Here is a 21562-nt window from a genome sequence, read left to right as displayed (position 1 = left end):
CATCACTTTACTTTTCCCTACATTCACCTTTAGATTCCGTTTCTTACACACTCTCCCAAACTCATCCACCAAGCCTTGCAGCTCCCCTTCGTCTTCACTCAACAACACAGTATCATCTGCAAACAACAGTACAGGGAGTTTCCAAACACTATCCTTTCTTACCAGGGCCACTCCAACATCCACTACCCTACCTTGTACCTCTTTTATTACCCCATCCATGTACAGATTGAACAACCATGGAGACATGACACATCCCTGTTTCAACCCAACCTTCAAAGAGAAAAATTCACTTAGTTCACCATCCACATGCACTGCAGCCTTAGCACCATCATACATACTCTTCATAGCATTCAACAACTTCCCATCTACTCCATATATTCTTAACACTTTCCACAACCTTCGTTTGTCCACCCTGTCATATGCTTTCTCCAAATCCATGAAAGCCGCTACAACTTCTTTCCCTTCTCTAGAAACTTTTCCACTAAAGATCTAAGAATGAATATCTGATCTACACAACCTCTTCCCTTCCTAAAGCCTCCCTGTTCTTCTCCAACTAATTTCTCTGTTCATTCACTAACTGTCAATAAGTATCCTACCATACACTTTTCCTATTATACTAAGAAGACAAATGCCCCTATGATTACCACACACTTCTTTTTCCCCTTTCCCTTTGTACAAGGGAATAATTATACCTGACTTCCAATCCTCCGGGACTCTACCTTCCTCCCAAGCCAATCTACACATCTTCCACATCCATTCTACTACAATCTCTCCCCCATGCTTCAGCATTTCACTACACACTCCATCAATGCCTGGGGCTTTCCCCAATTTAACTTTCTTCATTGCTTCCACAACTTCTATCCTATTGATTTCTTCCTGTCTTCTCACCTCCCTCCTTCTTCAAGCCATTCCCCAGCCACTAATACTCACATTACTTCCATCCTCTACGTTCAACAATTCCTTAAAGTGTTCTCTCCATCTGCTCACTTTTTCTCCCTTCTCCACTAGTAATCTACCATTCTTATCTTTCACTCCCCTGCTAACCTCACTTCCACCCTGTCTTACTCTCTTCACCTCTTTCCAGAACATTTTCTTACAGTCCCTCCACTTTACACTCAAATTCCTTCCTAATTCCTCATCCACTCTCTTCTTACTCTCTTTTACTAATCTTTTCACCTCTCTCTTTCTTTCTACATATAACTCTCTCTTCCACCTCTCAACTTCTTCCACGCCCCTATTTCTCATCCATTCATTGTATGCTTTCTTCTTTTGTGCCACAGCCTGTCTCACCTCTTCAGTCCACCACGCTGTTCCTTGCACCCCCCTCCGTCTTTTCTTCCTTCTACACACCACATCACATGCTTCACATATTTCTTCTGCAAATATCCTGCACACACCTTCCACGTCCCCCATCTGCTCCAATTCATGTTTGCCCAATCGTTCCTCCACTTCTCTATTATACTCTGCCTTTTTCTCATCCTCTTGTAACCTTTCCACTATCCTTACAAATACTCCTTCCTCTCGCCTTTCCCTTCTTCTATTCCTCCATCTTACTTGGATCCTAATTCTGGCCACCACCAAGTAGTGGTCAGAAAGTCCACTCCTCCAACCTCTACAAGCTCTTGCATCCATTACACATCTTCGCATCCTGTCATCCACACACACATAATCAATCATTGCCTTCCTTTCATTCAGTTCACCACCCACCCTTCTCATCACTCGCCATGTAAACCTGTGGATCATTCTGCACCTGAAGAGGGTATTGGCTATCACCAACCCCCTCCCAGCACAAATGTCCACTAACGCACTGCCATTCTCATCTATCTCAGCAGGCACACCCCACTCACCAACTATTCCATCCACCTTCACAGTCCCTACTTTACCATTCATATCACCGATCAAAAACACTCTCTCATTCCTTCCAAACTTTTCCATGCACACTTCCACATTTGTCCAGAACTCTTCTCTCACTCTTCTAGCACGATCTTGCGTTGGCGCATACACACACACAATCGCCCACATTTGTATTCCAACTTTCAACCTTACCCACACAGTCCTTGACCCAAGTGATCCATACTGTCTTATGCTCTTCTTCCATCTTTACTCACAACTATACATACTCCTTCCTTTGCCCTCTCATTCTCACCTACTCCTGCACATATACCCCATCCATACTCCCATTCTCTCACACTTTCTCCTCTCCATTTTGTTTCAGTTATTCCACATACATCCACTTTCGCACCCTCAAGCACCTGGACAATCTCTCTCTCTTTCACCTCATCATTCGCTCCTCTTACATTCCATGTAGCCATTACCAAGTCCTTTGTCTGGTCCTGGGTCGTCATCGTTAGGTCAGTCCTTGTCCGAGGCTTCTTGTTTGATTTTTTAGTTAGTTGTTTTCCGGGAAGGGGCACTAACCCTCCGCCAACCCTTTTAGTCGCCTACGACAAGCAGGGATACTGGGAGAGTATTCTTGAAAAAAAAAACCCTACCCCCAGGGGAGGTATTCTAGGACTAATAACCGATTTTTGGCAAATATTTTTAGAGAGTCTGTCGGAGCGCGAATATGCCCGCAGGACGCGCAAGTCAAGCCAAAACAACCCCGCGGTTTAGGGGTTAATGAGGTACACGTGCAGTACTTCTAAAAGCCCCCAAGCCCACCGAGCTGTTTTTCGGCTATTCTGAACAATGGTCGTTAACTGGGGTGCATTGCACGGCCCTTTCAAACAAATTGTCATCTCCCTATTGTGACTGCCAATTCGTAATAACAGACTAACAGTAATACTATACTGTACTGGTCATAAAGAAGTGCTATGACAAGGAAATATGCTGCAAAAGGGTGAAATTATGGGTCAAGTAGTGTATATTGGGTACGGTTTTCATTTTTAGTACTACAATATGATATCGAACCCATTTATTTTCAAATTTGTGCTTGATTTTCCATGTGTGTGGGGGGGGGGACTCAGATTTACCAAACTTTAGACTTTAATGAACCTGGTCTTCCCCCAATTAGTCCATCATGGTGAGGATCTATTATATATCAGAATGTCTGGTGAATGATGAACATGGTACCTGTAAATAATAAAGGTGACTGAAAAGACTGCAAAAAAATCAGTCAGATATGAATGGTGAACGCTGTAGGAAAGTCACTGAAAGCCCACAGTGTGTGCAGGAAAACTGTTACTTTAAGTGAAACAAACTTAAGTCAGAATTGTACAGAATGAAAAGAAGGAAGAGGAAAGATTCAGAAAATGGAGAGAGGGAATGGGGCACAAGGGTTTGAGAGTAAATGTAGATAAAATAAAACTGATGATATTTAGGTCTGGTGGCAGTACTGTCAAAGCAGAGGGATAGTGGCCTCGTGCAGTTTGCCACAAGGGTGTGATTAATTCCATCTTGTGTAATGTCTGTGATAAGTGGGAGCATAAGGGATGTAATGGTATTAGAGGCAGACAGCAAAATTATGCTCATTTCATGCGTGCGGTTTGTCGGAGGTAGCATGTAAAGATGTCAGGCGTGAAAGGACTGGTTTTACTGGTGAGTTTCTCGAGTGTGTGGTAGAGTTTTGTTATTTGCGAGACATGTTATGTGCTGGAGGTGGGGCTGGAGCTATGGTAAAGAGTGACTGGAGGAAGTTCAGGGAGCTGTTGCCTCTCCTAACATTGACAGGGCTCTCCCTCCATGCTGAGGGATACTTGTATGCAGTATGTGTTAGGAGTGCAATGCTGTATGGCAGTGAGACTCGGGCAATAAAGGATGAAGATATTCGTGGGCTCAAACGTACAGAAATGACAAAGATCTATCTATCTTTTTCAACAGCATCCAAACCAGCCTGAGGAGCATACACCAATATAAGTGAAATTGTGAGGCTACTTAACAAAATTTTCACTGCTATAATCCTTTCATTCAAACTCATCACATTCATGACATATTCCTCCCATTTTTCCTTAACCAGTACACCTTTGTCATATCCATCTAGTCTTCCCCCCTAAAATATCTTACGTTAAGAATCCCTCCCAGCAATCATTCTGTCTGATCCTCCCCATATCTAGCCTCCTGTACACAGCTAACATCCACCCACCTCCTATCACTGCCTCAACCACTTCCCCTGCTCTTCCCTTCAAACTGTAGCACCAGTCGAGCAGGGCAGTACTCCCGAGGTGGATGGAAAGCTGATGACAGGGAGTGCTGGAGCTCCCGTTTCATCAGCCCTCAGGACTAGTTCCTGACCATCCCCCTTTGCTGAACTTTTTCAGTGTCTCAGTTACACAGAGAGTAGGCCAGCATGCTCTCCAGTACAAATTTCTCTAACTATCTTCACCAAACTACATTCACAGTACACACTACACTTCCTATTCAAAATTTACCTAAAATGGCGTCGTTATATCAAGCCTCGGAGTCCCCAGGGGGGGGGACCATAAATGCCCCCACTATCTGCCCCTCTCCCGATGACGACTCAAGGTGCCTGGAACCACTGTCTGACTCTCTTCTTCTTCATTTCTGCAACATTCGCGGCCCTTTCCTCTAACTTTCGCTCTGTTGAGCACCACCTCTCCTCCTCTAAACCTCACCTTCTTTTTCTAACGGAGACTCAGCTGTCTGAGGCAACTGACAGCAAACCCTTTTCTGTATCCTCCTACTTTCTCTATACTCATTTCAAAGCCAAAGGTGGCTGTTGTGTATATATACGCAACGACTTATCTTGCTCTCGTGTTCCTGAACTTGATTCTTCTGAATTCTCCACACTCTGGGCTTTCTGTCATTCTCTGACTAAATATATCTGTGCTGTTTACTTATCCCCTAATTCTACTGACTATCAAAAATTCTTCGACTATCTTACTTCTACGATGGAACACATTATATCCATTTCTCCTTTCTCTGAAATCTCCATTCTTGGAGATTTCAGTATTCACACCACCTTTGGCTCTCCTCTCCTTTCACGGATCCACCTGGTGAACAAGCCTACATCTTTTCTGTCAATGACCTAGAGCAGCTTGTACAGCACCCTACCCGTATCCCTGACCGCCTTGGAAGAGCTCCAACATACTTGACCTCTTCCTCACAACTAATCCTTCTGCTTACTCTGTTAATCTTTTCTCTCCGTTGGGCTCCTCTGATCACAACCTTATTACCTTAACCTGTCCTATCACTCCGGTGCGGCCTGCTTGGACCCTCCAAGGAAACGTCGTCTGTGGCATTTGGAGCCGCAGACTGGGAGGCCCTCAGGCAGTACTACTTGATTTTCCCTGGAATGATTATTGCTTCCATGGCCGTGAGCCATCTGAGTGTGCCTTGCGCATTACGGAGGTTATTCTCTCGGGCATGGAAGCATACATTCCTTTCTCATATCCTTTGACTAACGCAAGAAAGCCTTGGTTTAATCATGCTTGTTCTAATGCTCTCCGCAACAAGGAGAGGGCGTACAAAAATTACCGGAGCCAACCCACCCCTGAATCACATCATCTTTACGTTTCTGCCCGGAATCGTGCTAAGTCTGTTCTTCTCTCTACTAAAAATAATTTCATCCATACTAAATGCTCTCAACTCTCCAACTCGAATTCTTCCCGCTCCTTCTGGCATCTTGCCAAAAATCTTTCTAACAACTTTACCTCATCATCCTTCCCTCCTCTTTTCTACTCTGATGGTTCTGTAGCTATTTCTTCTACTGATAAAGCAGATCTCTTCGCACAGACTTTCTCCTCCAATTCTACCTTAGACGATTCCGGTGCTGTTCCTCCATCACTTCCCCCCTCTGACTTCCTCATGGCTGACATTAAAATTTCTTCAGTTGATGTATTTTCTGCCATCACTGGCCTCAGTACTAACAAGGCATATGGGCCTGATGGGGTCCCTCCTGTTGTTCTCAAGAACTGTGCTTCTGTGCTTACACCCTGCCTAGGCAAACTCTTTCGTCTTTGTCTGTCAACTTGTACCTTTCCTTCTTGCTGGAAGTTTGCTCTCATTCAGCCAGTCCCAAAGAAGGGTGACCACTCCCAACCCTCCAACTATCGTCCAATTGCTTTAACGTCCTGTATTTCAAGTTTTCGAGTCAATTCTTAATAGAAAAATTTTAAGGCATCTTTCCACTATCACAACCTTCTTTCCGATCGTCAGTATGGGTTCCGTCAGGGACGCTCCACTGGCGATCTTCTCCTACCTTTCAGACTCCTGGTCATCCTCCTTTCGGGACTTTGGCGAAAGCTTTGCCATTGCACTTGACATCTCAAAGGCTTTCGATCGAGTCTGGCATAAATCTTTAATTTCCAAACTGCCCTTCTACGGTTTCTATCCTTCTATCTGTGCCTTCATCGCTAGCTTCCTTTCTGGTCGTTCTATAGCCGCTGTTGTAGGCGGCCATCGTTCTTCTCCTAGATCTATCAACAGTGGTGTTCCTCAGGGCTCTGTCCTATCACCAACTCTCTTCCTTTTATTCATCAATGATCTTCTAAGCTGTACATCTAACCATATCCACTCATACGCTGATGACTCCACCCTTCACCTTTCCATTCAGTTCCAAAAACGCTCATCACAACAGTTACTTCAACAAACAAGGGATGAGGCTATGGCACACCTAATGTCTGACTTGGCTCGTATCTCTGACTGGGGTAAAAATAATATGGTTGTTTTTAATGCATCTAAGACTCAGTTCTTACACCTATCAACCCGACAAAATCTTCCACAGGTATACCCACTAATGTTTAATAATATTCAGCTTAATCCTGCATCATCCTTGAACATGCTTGGGGTTTCATTTACTCGGGACTTATCTTGGAAAGATCATTACATCTCTTGTAAAATCTGCTTCCAAGAGATTGGGTGTGCTTCTTCGACTCCGCTCTTTCTTTACCCCTGCGCAATTGTTGACTCTATACAGGGGTTTTATCCGCCCCTGTGTGGAGTACAACTCTCATGTGTGGGGTGGCTCCCCACATACAGCTCTTCTCAATAGGGTGGAGTCAAAGGCTTTTCGTCTCATTAACTCTCCTCCTCTTACTAACTCCCTTCAACCTCTGTCTCTTCGCCGCACTGTTGCATCTTTATCTCTTTTCTATCGCTACTTTATTGGTCACTGCTCCTCTGAACTGTCTGCTTGCATTCCTCCACCTCTACGACGGGCGCGTAGCACCCGTCTGGCAGCAAACTCTCATCCTTTTTCTGTCCAACTCTCTAATGCAAGAGTTAACCGTTACTCCCAGTCTTTCATTTATGCAACAGGTCAGCTCTGGAACTGTCTCCCTCTGTCTGTATTTCCTGCTGCCTATGATCTCCAGTCTTTCAAACGCAGTGTGTCCAGGCATCTCAAAATGATCGGATCTTGAATTTGGCTCTATATTGTATTTTGTTTTTCTCTTGGAGGGAACTGTTACTGCGGGCTCATGGCCTTTGGTTCCTTCTTCCTCGCATAAAAAAAAAAAAATAAAAAAAAAAAACTACCCACATTCTACGATGCCACTCTGATCCCCTTGAGTGATTTCGTATCAGTCTTCTGTTTTTTCTAATTTTTGGTATGTCATTAAAATTATATAGGGGAAGAGAAAGACCACAGGCCCCGCCCACCCGCACAGTCCCACGTCCAGGCATGAGACCTGGGACCCATAGTGCACCAGCTGTGACCAGTGGCTGTGGCATATTTTTTTTTTTTTTTTTTTTTTTTTTATGCGAGGAAGAAGGAACCAAAGGCCATGAGCCCACAATAACAGTTCCCTCCAAGAGAAAAACAAAATACAATAGAGAGCCAAATTCAAGATCCGATCATTTTGAGATGCCTGGACACACTGCGTTTGAAAGACTGGAGATCATAGGCAGCAAGAAATACAGACAGAGGGAGACAGTTCCAGAGTTGACCTGTTGCATAAATGAAAGACTGGGAGTAACGGTTAACTCTTCCATTAGAAAGTTGGACAGAAAAGGGATGAGAGTTTGCTGCCAGACGGGTGCTACGCGTCGTAGCGTTGGAGGAATGCAAGCAGACAGTTCAGAGAAGCAGTGACCATTAAAGTAGCGACAGAAAAGAGATAAAGATGCAACAGTGCAGCGAAGAGACAGAGGTTGAAGGGAGTCAGTAAGAGGAGGAGAGTTAATGAGACGAAAAACCTTTGACTCCACCCTATTGAGAAGAGCTGTATGTGGGGAGCCTCCCCACACATGAGAGTTGTACTCCACATAGGGGCAGATAAAACCCCTATTTAGAGTCAACAATTGTGCAGGGGTAAAGAAAGAGAGGAGTTGGCTTAACACACCCAATCTCTTGGAAGCAGATTTTACATGAGATGTAATATGATCTTTCCAAGATAAGTCCCGAGTAAATGAAACCCCAAGCATGTTCAAGGATGATGCACGATTAAGCTGAATATTATTAAACATTAATGGGTATACCTATGGAAGATTTTGTCAGGTTGACAGGTGTAAGAACTGAGTCTTAGATGCATTAAAAACAACCATAATATTTTTACCCCAGTCAGAGATATGAGCCAAGTCAGACATTAGGTGTTCCATAGCCTCATCCCTTGTTTGTTGAAGTAACTGTTGAGATGGGCGTTGCGGGAACCGAATGGAAAGGTGAAGGGTGGAGTCATCAGCGTATGAGAGGATAGGGTTAGATGTACAGCTTAGAAGGTCATTGATGAATAAAAGGAAGAGAGTTGGTGATAGGACAGAGCCCTGAGGAACACCACTGTTGATAGATCTAGGAGAAGAACGATGGCCGTCTACAACAGTGGCTATAGAACGACCAGAAAGGAAGCTAGCGATGAAGGCACCGACAGAAGGATAGAAACCGTAGGAGGGCAGTTTGGAAATTAAAGATTTATGCCAGACTCGATCGAAAGCCTTTGAGATGTCAAGTGCAATGGCAAAGCTTTCGCCAAAGTCCCGAAAGGAGGATGACCAGGAGTCTGAAAGGTAGGTGAGAAGATCGCCAGTGGAGCGTCCCTGACGGAACCCGTACTGACGATTAGAAAGAAGGTTGTGATAGGAAAGATGCCTTAAAATTTTTCTATTGAGAATTGACTCGAAAACTTTTGAAATACAGGACGTTAAAGCAATTGGACGATAGTTGGAGGGTTGGGAGTGGTCACCCTTCTTTGGGATTGGCTGAATAAGAGCAAACTTCCAGTAAGAAGGAAAGGTACAAGTTGACAGACAAAGGCGAAAGAGTTTGCCTAGGCAGGGTGTAAGCACAGAAGCACAGTTCTTGAGAACAACAGGAGGGACCCCATCAGGCCCATATGCCTTGTTAGTACTGAGGCCAGTGATGGCAGAAAATACACCAGCTGAAGAAATTTTAATGTCAGCCATGAGGAAGTCAGAGGGGGGAAGTGATGGAGGAACAGCACCGGAATCGTCTAAGGTGGAATTGGAGGAGAAAGTCTGTGCGAAGAGATCTGCTTTATCAGTAGAAGAAATAGCTGCAGAACCATCAGAGTAGAAAAGAGGAGGGAAGGATGATGAGGTAAAGTTGTTAGAAAGGTTTTTGGCAAGGTGCCAGAAGGAGCGGGAAGAATTTGAGTTGGAGAATTGAGAGCATTTAGTACGGATGAAATTATTCTTAGCAGAGCGAAGAACAGACTTAGCACGATCCTGGGCAGAAACGTAAAGATGATGTGATTCAGGGGTGGGTTGCTCCGGTACCTTTTGTAGGCCCTCTCCTTGTTGCGGACAGCATTAGAACAAGCGTGATTAAACCAAGGCTTTCTTGTGTTAGTCAAAGGATATGAGAAAGGAATGTATGCTTCCATGCCCGAGAGAATAACCTCCGTAATGCGCAAGGCACACTCAGATGGCTCATGGCCTTGGAAGCAATAATCATTCCAGGGAAAATGAAAGAAGTACTGCCTGAGGGCCTCCCAGTCCGGGGCTCCAAAATGCCACAGACGACGTTTCCCTGGAGGGTCCACAGGCCGTACCAGAGTGAAAGGACAGGTTAAGGTGATAAGGTTGTGATCGGAGGAGCCCAACGGAGAGAAAAGATGAACAGAGTAAGCAGAAGGATTAGTTGTGAGGAAGAGGTCAAGTATGTTGGAGCTCTCTCCAAGGCAGTCAGGGATACGGGTAGGGTGCTGTACAAGCTGCTCTAGGTCATTAAGGATAGAAAAGATGTAGGCTTGTTCACCAGGTGGATCAGTGAAAGGTGAGGAGAGCCAAAGGTGGTGGTGAACATTGAAATCTCCTAGAATAGAGATTTCAGAGAAAGGAGAAATGGATAGAATGTGTTCCATCGCAGAAGTAAGATAGTCGAAGAATTTTTGATAGTCAGTAGAATTAGGGGATAAGTAAACAGCACAGATATATTTAGCCAGAGAAAGACAGGAAAGCCGAAGCCAGAGTGTGGAGAATTCAGAAGAATCGAGTTCAGGAACACGAGAGCAAGATAAGTCGTTGCGTATATATACACAACAGCCACCTTTGGCTTTGAAATGAGTATAGAGAAAGTAGGAGGATACAGAAAAGGGTTTGCTGTCAGTTGCCTCAGACAGCTGAGTCTCAGTTAGAAAAAGAAGGTGAGGTTTAGAGGAGGAGAGGTGGTGCTCAACAGGGCGAAAGTTAGAGGAAAGGCTACGAATGTTGCAGAAATGAAGAAGAAGAGAGTCAGACAGTGGTTCCAGGCACCTCGAGTCGTCACCGGGAGAGGGACCTTGAGGCACCCTGTCAGGACAGCTACAGTGACATCCTCCAAGCTTGCTTTGGCACTGTAACTGCCCCCGACATTATACATCCACTGACAGGGCAGCCTCCTGGGGTGCTACTCCCAGGTTTGGGCCCCTCTGTATTGGGCAGATGCAGTAGCCTGGGAACCACAGTGCCCTGTACTCTCTAGCATAGATCCGAGCCCCAGTCCAGCCAGGTCCAAAAAAACTACCCTGGTAGAGCCCGCATCACGCCTCCCTTCAATATGTCCGCCACTCGGGAAAACACTTTTAGTATAACAGGTAATTTCAGCATATCAGAGGCGAACTTGACTTACCATGTATTCATGGTTAGATAGAGGAAGGACTGAAGGACACATAATAATCAAAAACAAGAAAAATGAGGTCCTGGCAAGTTTGCCCCTTGTAAACTGGCAACTTAATAATGAAGCAGTCATGTGCAAATGCTTGAAAGGACTGCCACAGGGGTGGCCAGAGTGGCCCTTGTCACCCTTGAAATAGGCCTGGCCACCCCAATTTTCTGGAGGAATGCCTCCAGATCCCCTTGGATAGTTTTCTTTGGGTCATCACATACATGGGCTTGTCCACCTCATTAAAAAATATCCTAACTACATCTCTGCTTGTGTATGGAAAAACAAAGACACAGAGAAGGTAAGGAGTATATTACAACATCTCGTGAGCAACGAAAAGGTTATTTTAAAGGTGGTAGTGGATATCTGGGTCAGATACTTGCTGTAAGACAAACTGCACACAAGGCATGTGAGAAGGTATGAAAATTATGAACAGACATGGAAAATGTATATGACAGGGTGAACAAAGGAGTGTAGAGGTTTTACATACCAGAATGTATGGTGTTCACTGAAAACTGCTGCATGCTGTAAAGAGTTTTTTTGATTGTAATGAAGCATTTGTAAACAGAAGAGAATATTTATGCAGTTTAATATCAGTGCTGGAGTAAGACACAGGTATGATGTCCAAATGGCTGCTCAATATACAGTATACAGTGTATGGACGAAGTTGTGAGAGAAGTTGGAGATTTCATAACACCTCCTCTTAGCAAATTCTCTTCCACACTACACCTCTTACATTCTCTTCTATGTTACTGATGCAAAGTATATCATTTTCAAAACAATACAAATAACATGCAACAGACAAATGACTTCTTCCACACATAACACCTCAGTATCTTTTTGTGCGTTACTGATGCAAACTATGTTGATATAAGAATAATACTAATAAATAACATACAAATGATGGGCTACTCCTACACACTATACAGTATGCCCTCCATTTTGGCAGATTTGCAACTGGCAGGAAAATTCAAAATATTTTACCCTTTATTTTGGCAACTAAAGTTTCACAATTGGCAAATAATTTCCAAGAACGAACCACAAACCACTGATGCCAAACACAAAAATTTGAGGCCAAACAGTTTGTAAAATGCCAAATATGAGATATTTGCCATGAAAAATGCCAACCTGGCAACCCTAATATTTAGCCCAGTCAGCTGGGACCGTAAATAAGATCTGATTATTCATTATTTCAACCACAAATGAGAAGAAAACAAGCATGTGACTGAGGCAACTGAATGTGTAAATGTGGAAGATGACATGGATGAAGATGAACATAGCCTGCAAATGGATACTGACTTGAAGGTTTTGATGAAATGGTGGCAGAGGCAGAAGCAGTGACAGAGACAGTGGTGGAAGAGAGTGGAGGAGAGGCCCGCGAGGGGGGTCACGGAGTTGGACATTAGCCTAACTTTGTCAGCCTTTGATACTACTTTAGTCGACCAGTGCACCCCAACTTCTGTTTCTGGGTTAGTATTCAAAACCTATGTTAATATATTAATTACTTATCACCTCTCAACAATAAAGTGGAATTGAAGAAAAATCAAGCTTTTTATTGCCCATTCAAAACCAATTAAAAATTTTCCCATTTAATTAAGCCCTTGGATTTGGTAAAGCTGGGTATGGCAAGGTTACTTTGGCACCAATTAGTCACCAAAATGGAAGGCTTACTGTACCTCAATATCCTTCTGCATGTTATTGAGCAAACTATCTGATATTAAACAATGTCAATAACAAGAGACAGACAACAGCAACTTGACAATACACCTCAGTATCTTCTTCCGTGTTATGGAGTCAAATTACTATCATCATCATCTAATCCTGTGCTGCCCCACGAGGAGCACAGAAGCCCAGAGCTAGGCAAACTGGTCCTGACATTTAAGATGAGAGTGACCAGCCTCACTCATCTCTGAGTGGCTTTATGTGAGCAATATACCCCAACCACCCCTTGGATAGAAACCTGCACAGGCTCAATCCGATCAGAGCCCTTAACTGCCAACTAATTAAGTCGACAAAATAATAATATAAATATCAAACATGAGAATGCTGTGTAACATGCAAAACAATAAATGGGGATGCAGTGATAGAATGCCTCCTGTACTATCTAGAATATGGCCCAGTATAAGAAGGGGGATCTAACCTTGCCAAGCTTGTAGTCTGGTTCATCAGGGTCGTCACGGCAGAAGATACAAATATTCTTGATAATCTCATGGGGACAACAGATGGCAGCGATATCATCCCTTGCAGGCACAGAACTTGCCTGGATTGAGTCACGTTTATCAAATCCTGAGAGCAAAGAAAGTTTCAGCTGGATCATATATGTGCATTCAGCAAAATGGTAAGAGCCAGTCTGATAGTATCTCCAGTATGATGTAGGGGCCGAGGCTAAGTTACTACATTCCAATACATTAAGGGAATATCACCAGACCACTTCCCCTGATGGCATCACATATTCATAAACCCTCCAGGCATCTCTTAGGGATGAGTATGTCAAGCTGTCCCTCCAAATATGAGTCTGTGTGTTTATAATAATATTTTACCAATAACTCTCATGATCAGAAAAACTACAGTACTATGCTCCAATTAATGCTATATAATTTTATTCAGCTATGAGTAAGTATCTGGAACTTAACTGACAATATTTTTAATATCAACTCCCTCTTGGTCAGAAGCAACATTAGTATGTTTCATTTACCCTAATCCCTTGAATCCAGCAACATATTTTTTTTTTAGCTTATGCTTATTACAGTCAGACAACTTTATTCAACTCAGGAAAGGCCTCTTACGAGGTCTGTCAAGAAAGAAACTGAACTTTTAAACAGTGCACCTACTTGCCGGCGTAGTGTGATCGTCATGTTGAGCTTTAGTCTAACACTAGTCACATCACAGAACGTCACTTAGTCACTGAGGAACACACAGTTGTGTGTTTAGTGCACTGGCAAATTTTCTTCAGTCTCTTCTATTGTCTGAAACTGGCGACCTTTAAGGGTTGATTTCAGTTTTGGGAACGAAAGAAAGTCAGAAGCCAAATCCGAAGAGCAGGGTAGCTGAGGGATGACATTTGTCTCATGCTTCGCCAAAAAGTTACGGATAAGGAGTGACGTGTGAGCAGGTGCATTGTCATGGTGCAGCATCCAGGTTTTGTTTGTCCATGCCTCATGGCTCTTCCTTCGTACTGCCTCCATCAGACGCTTTAGGATATCCAAGTAAAACTCTTTATTGACTGTCTGACCCCATGAAAAAAACTAATGATGAACGACGCCCTTCCCCCCAAAAAATGAACATCACCTTCACATTTGGGCGACTCTGACATGTTTAGTTTTGGTTGCAGTGACAATGTTCCAACCCACTGTGACAACTGCCTTTTTGTTTCGACACTGTAGCCATACACCCGCATTTCATCACCTGTTATGACATTTTTCAGAGTTTTCATCAGCATTCGAAAAACTGAACAGATCCTGACTGACTGTGACATGGTTCACTTTCTACCAACTCTTAGCAGACGTGGCACAAATTTTGTGGCAGCACAATGTCTATCTATCTTTCTATCTATTGCCAGACGCCCTAATCACGCATGGGGTGGCCACAAACAAGTCGCCTCCAAGTCGCCCTGTCCCCCGCCATGTCACTGTCCTGCTCCCAGCTCACACCCCCCTCAGTATTTCAGCTAAAATCATGTGGCGCAAACTTTTACATGCCTGCTTCTTTGGAAACTTCATGGACTTTCAGATGACGATTTTCACAGATCACAGCATGCACTTTCTTAACATGACCGTTGTCTCTTGATGTGCAAGGCTGTCCAGATTTGAGATAATCTTCAGTGGAAATTTTTCCTGATTTGAACCGCTGGAACCACTTGCAAAATTACCCACAGTTCAAACAATCTCTCCATAAGTCTGTTGCAACATATGAAAAGTCTCTGTAAAAGTTTTTCCCAATCTGAAACAATTTCATGCAAACACATTTCTCCTCAAGACACTTCATAGTTCTACTTGCAACAAATCACCAAAGTGCACTAAACACATGTTCACTCAAGCATGTGTACCATGGTGACTAGGTGACATAATGAGATGCAGTTAGCGTAGACTAAAGCTCAAAATCGCCGCTGCACAGCGTTCCCATAGCAATCAAGCCAGTTGGTGCACCTTGTAAAAAGTTTGGTTTCATTTTGGATAAACCTCATATACTGAAGGGAATAACAGCAGCTGTATCTAACCTCACTAGTCTGAATATTCTCCCTCAAAGATGAATAAATTAATCTGGAGATAGCAAAGTATGAAATAAAAAGTAACAAAGTCACTGGATTCATGGAGTTAAAAAAGGGAATGATACTTCTGAGCAACTAATCAATTATTATAAATGGTTAAGAAAGATCAACAGATGGATACAAAATGTGCAATAATACCTGAATCAGGCCTTTGCTCTAACACACTGATCTTTAATCCCTTCAGCCTAATAATGTAATTTTTCTTTTATCCTTGTTGCCATTATTTTTTTTTTTTTAGCTTAGCCCTTTCATGTTCAAAGACTCAGAAATCACACCAAATATTTTCAAAATATAACCATCAATGACATGGATGTAAGATCTAATTCAAATACTGGGGAAGAGTTTTCAAGTGCCTGCTTCATACCGGAACAAACTGCTAATATAGGTAACTCTCCACCCATTCCTGAAGTCAAAGGATAGTTACCAGAAGCAGCTGGGTCAGTTGTTGTGCTCTACTAGATTTTTTTCATTTTCCAGTTCTGTTCTCTGAGATTTCTCTTTAACCCGCGGCGTTCCGTAGACGTTCTTTAACGTCCACACGTTTTGTCACTGCTAATCCCGTCGACGTACATAAACGTGAATCAATTGCAAGGTCCCTAATTTGCACAATTTTCAATTTTCGCGACTGATTTTTGGTACATATACACGTGACACCTTCCTCTACAAGATGCCAGGCAGGGACAATGCCTTACCCAGCATGACCTCCCCCCCCCCTGCACGCCATTGTCTCAGCAATTCACCTGTTATCAGTGACCTGGCCAGTAAAGCCATGTCATGCCATGGTACGAAATTCAGGGCCAGAGTGATTCCCCAATCAATGACAATGTGGAGGACAAACTTTACATAGCATTAGAGGAAGAAACAGTCAGAAATGATGATCAGGTAATGTGGCAAAAAAAGGTCAGGTATGGTGATGAGTTAGTGAGTGAAACAATGCTTATAATGCCTATATTACTGCTCGAAAACCAATATACTCTCGTACTACATATAAATTCGTACCAAATAAATAAATAAATACCGTTTATGAGTGGTGTGAAATAGTTGTCCTCCCACAGAACTAATTTTCTTTGGTGCCAGCCTGTTAGAAAACCCAGTAAGGTAAGGAGGTACTCCTACCTGTATCGAGTACTTTAAACCTCAGGTGAGCGATTTCTCTATGAATTTTCGATGTTTCTCACCAAAAGCGGAGGTTTGAGTCAAAAAAAAAAAAAATCCAAAAATGGTCAGGATTGGGGGGAGTCAGTGGTGGAAAAGTGGTCGGGATGGGGTGGGTTAAACTGAAAAACTGAAACCATCACTGCAAAGCTTATCAAATTCTGCTTCTAAACAAGTTCTCAAGTAGTACAATACTGGCTGTGAGTAAAGTTTAAATCTACATAACTAAGAATAACTTTAGAATGTTTTTGTTTATTCACAATGATTAGGTGGATATGCAGTGTGTCCCTGCGTCCAAGGCCTGGAGAGGCTGGGTTTACGATGGAAGAGTTGAGAGGTAGGATGGGACTGGAGTGTATTGGTGTTGTGATGAGGAGAGGTAGATTGAGATGGTTTGGACATGTGGAGAGGATGGGGGATGATAATTGGGTGAGGAAGGTCTATCTATCTATCTATATACCTAGGCTGCTTCCCCCAAGGAAAGGGAGGTAGCCGAGACAGGACGACAGACTCCCCATTTACTCATCCATTCAAACACATTCATTCGCATCTTAGCCCCAAAGGGGAGAACGGACAGATCCTCACCGCACCACACTGCGCAAGGGTCAACTGCGCAATGCAATCAGTGACATCCGCAACAGGGCCCGACAGCATAACTGGTTTACCCTTGCCACATCATAACAGACCCATCCCCTTACCCGCACCTAACCTGACTAGCTGATCAGACCAAATGCAGGAGAATATCCCCTCAGGGCTGCATCATCACTTATTCATTCACAATTTCTCTCCATTTATTTCTGTCATGCACAGCCACTCTTCCTTGCTCAACAGACATCCCTCTCGCATCCAACGCTCTCTTCACACTGTCCATCCATCCTATTCGTGGAAGGTGAGAAGTGTTAATATTGGGGGTGGGGTTATGAGGGGTAGACCGAGAAAGACATGGGACGAGGTCATTGTGACCTCAGGGTTAAGGGACTGAACAGGGAGGCTGCAATGGATCGTGCAGTGTGGAAAGCCGCCATTAGGTGACCAAGGCCGACACATGCAAGCATGTTGGAGCCTTTAAAAACGAAAACAAAAATGCAGAGGCAGTTACAGTCCTGTCAACATTTCAAAACACAAAGCAAACACTACCTAGCCAATGATATACTGTAAGGTGTGTGCAAATACAACTTAATTTTGGAAGTGAAGTCAGCCAAGAATGAAAATATTTACCAGGTGTTAAATGCAGGTACAAGTATAATTTAGGGTGGAACATTTACACCTCTATTTGTGTCCTGGTGGAGAGGGACGTCTTCCCAAGGTGGTACCAATACAACCAGGCCATGTTCCCTGCCCGTCAAAAGGAGGATGGTGGACTGCAGTTGAAAGGCAATGACTGCCTGCAGTCCATCGGGTTTACACTTACAAAATAATCAGATGGGAATATGAATGGGTTAGGAGAGGAAGGATATACATAACCCTTGCTGTTCAAAATCTCATCAAAACTGAATAAAATAATCTAGATACAGTTTGAATTAACTAAAAAAAATATATATCACCAGACTGAAGGGGTTAAGGACTTTCTTCTACCAGATTTAAATTGAAAAAAATCTGGCATGACCAATATAGTACTTAGCCAAATTGTTTTTGCTTTTAAAATTTATTATGTTAAAACCCTTCAGTTTGATAACAAAATGTACTATATTTTATTTTCTTCTTGTAATCTCCAGACGAGTTCATCCATGAAAGACTAAATAGGAGGGGCCTTCAAAAACCCCTTCAGATGGATTTTTGCCAACCTGAATAAACACTAAACAATAAAAAGCTACATATAAAGTCATAAACTATAAATCAAGTCACTGTAATCCTGGAGTTAAAGGTGGTGGCTGAATCGGTAGAGAGGCAGCCTGCAGTAATACTGGACCAAGGATTGAATCTCGGCTGGGGCAGGGAACAGTTTAAGGATTTGAATTTCCTAAAAAGCAGACTTTCCTGATCTACCACATGACCCACCGACATGTCGTAAAAATACCCCCGCTAATACCAATACACTCATCCAGTATGAGGCAGCCCTAGCATGTATTCAATAAGGATGGTGGGTGTTAGCGCCGAAGTGATGACATGTGGAGGTGTAGGAGGACTACTGGGCCTTGGGATAGCTCACTGCCCCCGAGAAATAGGCCCTGAAGCCTTTGCCCAGAGTCGGACATGTTAAAAAAAAAAAAAAAAAAAAAAAAAAAAAAAAAAAAAAAAAAAGAAGCATAAGTGAGTCTCCGATCCTAAAATGTTCTGGACTATGGTGGCTTAGCCTTGGGCTCCTATACCCTTTAGCTGTTTTAATGAACTATTGTACAGTACAGTACACCCTCATTATCGACGTTTTTTTTAATTGACGGATTTGATTATCGACGTTTTTTTTGTCTCCTGGGAGTTAAATTATTATTATTAAAAAAATAAAAAAATAAAGAATTGTATTGGCACCTCCTGGCAAGTTTGCGCGCCATCCTGCCAGGTGTCTCTGGCTGCTCGCAGCATGTTCCCGCCGACCCAACAAACAACAGCATCAGTACACGTTTGTCTGTTGTTCTCTTATCGTGTTCGGCCACATCTATCGTGCTTTCGCGATCATCAAGGCTCCGAAGCACCCTTGTAACACTCCAACTGGAAATAAGGCAGCTAAGAGAGCAAGGAAAGTACTTACCTTGGAAGTAAAGAACAAAATATTACAAAAACTTAGAAGTGGAATGAGCTATGCAGCGGTTGGTCGCGAGTATGGCATGAATGAGTCCAGTGTTCGTGGCATAAAACGGAGAGAAAAAGACATTAAAGATGCTCTGGCTTCGTGCACACCAGGATCGGCTAAAGTAACGATGCATGTGAGAGATGATGCCTTGGTGAAGGTGGAAAAGGCACTGAATATTTGGACTGAGGACTTAAACCGTCGACACGTGCCGCTAGACTCCCAGTTCATCTGAAACAAAGCAAAACAACTCTACGCTCGGTTTGCTGGTGAAAGCAGTGGTGTTGGTGAAGATAATGGTGATGAAAGTGAGGCAGGTGAAAATAGTGATGATGGTGATGAAAATAGTGATGATGGTAATGAAAGTAATGACGATGGTGATAGGCCTAGTAATGTTGGTGCTTCTAGGCAAAAGAAATTTGCAGCCAGCAAGGGCTGGTTCGAGAATTTTAAGAAAAGGTATGGCCTACATAACATTAGGATGACTGGTGTAGCAGCTTCAGCAGATCAGATAGCAGGAGAATCGTACCCACGTGACTTTGCTGAACTTATAAGGGAGAAAGGGTACAGGCATGAACAAGTATTTAATGCGGACGAAACACGCCTGTGGTGGAAGAAAATGCCTAAAAGAACGTACATTTCGAAGAAGGAGAAAAGTGCGCCAGGCTTTAAAGCAGCAAAAGATCGTGTGTCTGTGCTGTTGTGTGGTAATGCAGAAGGACATATGATAAAACCCATGCTCCTGTATCATTTGTTATAATGTTAAAGACGAGTTGGATTTTTTGTCAATAAAGGATATTTCTTGCAAAAGTTAGGCAGAGATTAAATATGAAATATACGAGCATAAGGAGAGTTGAATTTTCCTAAAAGAAGATCCTAGCGAAAGCTAGGCTAAGATTCATCTTTGATAGCATAAACTGCCATACAGTCGTGAAAATTTAGGTCTGGGAGAAATGGAATATCATGAATGAAAGGAAGCTCTTGAGAATGAAAGTAAATAGGAGAGCGTGGTCTCTCTGGTATGAGCTAGCAGCACCGGCGTGTGTTGTGAAGATCAGTGCGAACAGCTGATCTAACGTAACACTTGCCCCACACTCTCAGTTATTAGAACGTATGAATGACCACCACTGCTGATTTCATTTTTTTTTTTTTTTTTTTTTTTTTTTTTTTTTTACCACACTCGGTTATGTAAACATATGGATGGCTACAACTGCTGGTTTCGCCTTTGATTTTTAGATGAAGTGAGGTGTAAGTGGAGAGAGAAGTGATGATACAGTAGCCATTACAAGTTGAGGTCCAGTGTACGACCACTATGCATCAACATCAGAGATTATGCTATTTTTTCCATAATTCTTTACTTAATATAAGTAGTTTTATTATGATATTCAGTTTTTCAATTGCCTAACTAATTTATTTCTAAGAAACACTAAAACTAAACTCCATATTACATACGAGTGATTGAAGGGATATTAAAATATATAAATAAAGGGTACCTGACCAGACGAAAATCGGTATCGACGGTTTTAGGCATCGACGGGTATCTTAGGTACCTATCCCCCGTCGATAATGAGGGTGTACTGTATTACACTTTATTAACTAAGTAGGAGGTGGATGGTTACCATTGTCTCTTGCAGGTACTACCACAGGGATCACATGGGGTCCAGAGCCCAGCAGATGACTTTGCACAACACTCTCACATGGGGTAATCATCACATTATCAGAAAGTCTAAACTAAGACCAAAACACAAACATATCTCTCCCGCACATCTAAAAATTATCTGTTCCCTGGGTTGGGCTGGACTCATCAGCCTTGGATGGCACATGCCTATGAGAATGAAAACTTCTAATTCAAACCCGAGGTCCTAAGCATGGCTAAAAGACTGGGAACAGTAAGGGAATATGGACATTAACCCCTGCTGGGTTGATTCTTTGTATGGAAGTTAACCTCCCCTGAGTCACTATTTAATAACCAGCCTAACTTACAGCTACCTCATATGAGACTTGCTGTTTGGCCTATGCACACCTTCATTATGCCTCATATGAGGTCTGCAGCTTGGACAGGTTAAAACACACGTCCACGCTACAAGCTGGTTGCACACTGCTGGTGATGGTGGTACATGGCACCCAATCTCAGTGTTAACGGCTTTCAACAAGTGAAAAACAGGCTTTTACATGCATGCACAGCCAAGGCCTTCAATAACAAGCATACTGCACAAAGGCTTCATGAAAATAACACTGTTTGAATTATTAGGCAGTGCTAGAACTGAGAATTTTCGGGGCTTGAATAATGAGTTAATGAAGGTACAGCACATACAGTATAGTTCATTTCCTTGGTTAATTATTTAGCCCTTACCTGCCCTCATTTTTGGATTACTCAAACCATCATAAAATAACTCCTTCATTCTGATGATTCATTTAT

The 21562-nt window shown here is 42.9% G+C and overlaps 1 protein-coding gene across 1 annotated transcript in view; it reads right to left on the bottom strand.

The window, feature by feature from the left end:
• The window catches only part of LOC145412924 (F-box only protein 30-like), a 200243-nt gene that overhangs the window by 106973 nt on the left and 71708 nt on the right, over positions 1-21562 (bottom strand). The window contains exon 6 of the mRNA XM_080282728.1: positions 13137-13282. Within this exon, the coding sequence (XP_080138854.1) occupies positions 13137-13282 (146 nt within the window). The remainder of the gene's footprint in view (positions 1-13136; positions 13283-21562) is intronic.

The sequence above is a fragment of the Coenobita brevimanus genome, chromosome 94, assembly GCF_032717465.1.
Source record: "Coenobita brevimanus isolate Jiangsu-jjx chromosome 94, ASM3271746v2, whole genome shotgun sequence".
NCBI classification, from domain to species: domain Eukaryota; kingdom Metazoa; phylum Arthropoda; class Malacostraca; order Decapoda; family Coenobitidae; genus Coenobita; species Coenobita brevimanus.
The sequence above is the reverse complement of the archived record's forward strand: the minus strand, read 5'-3'. Positions and strand labels throughout refer to the sequence as shown.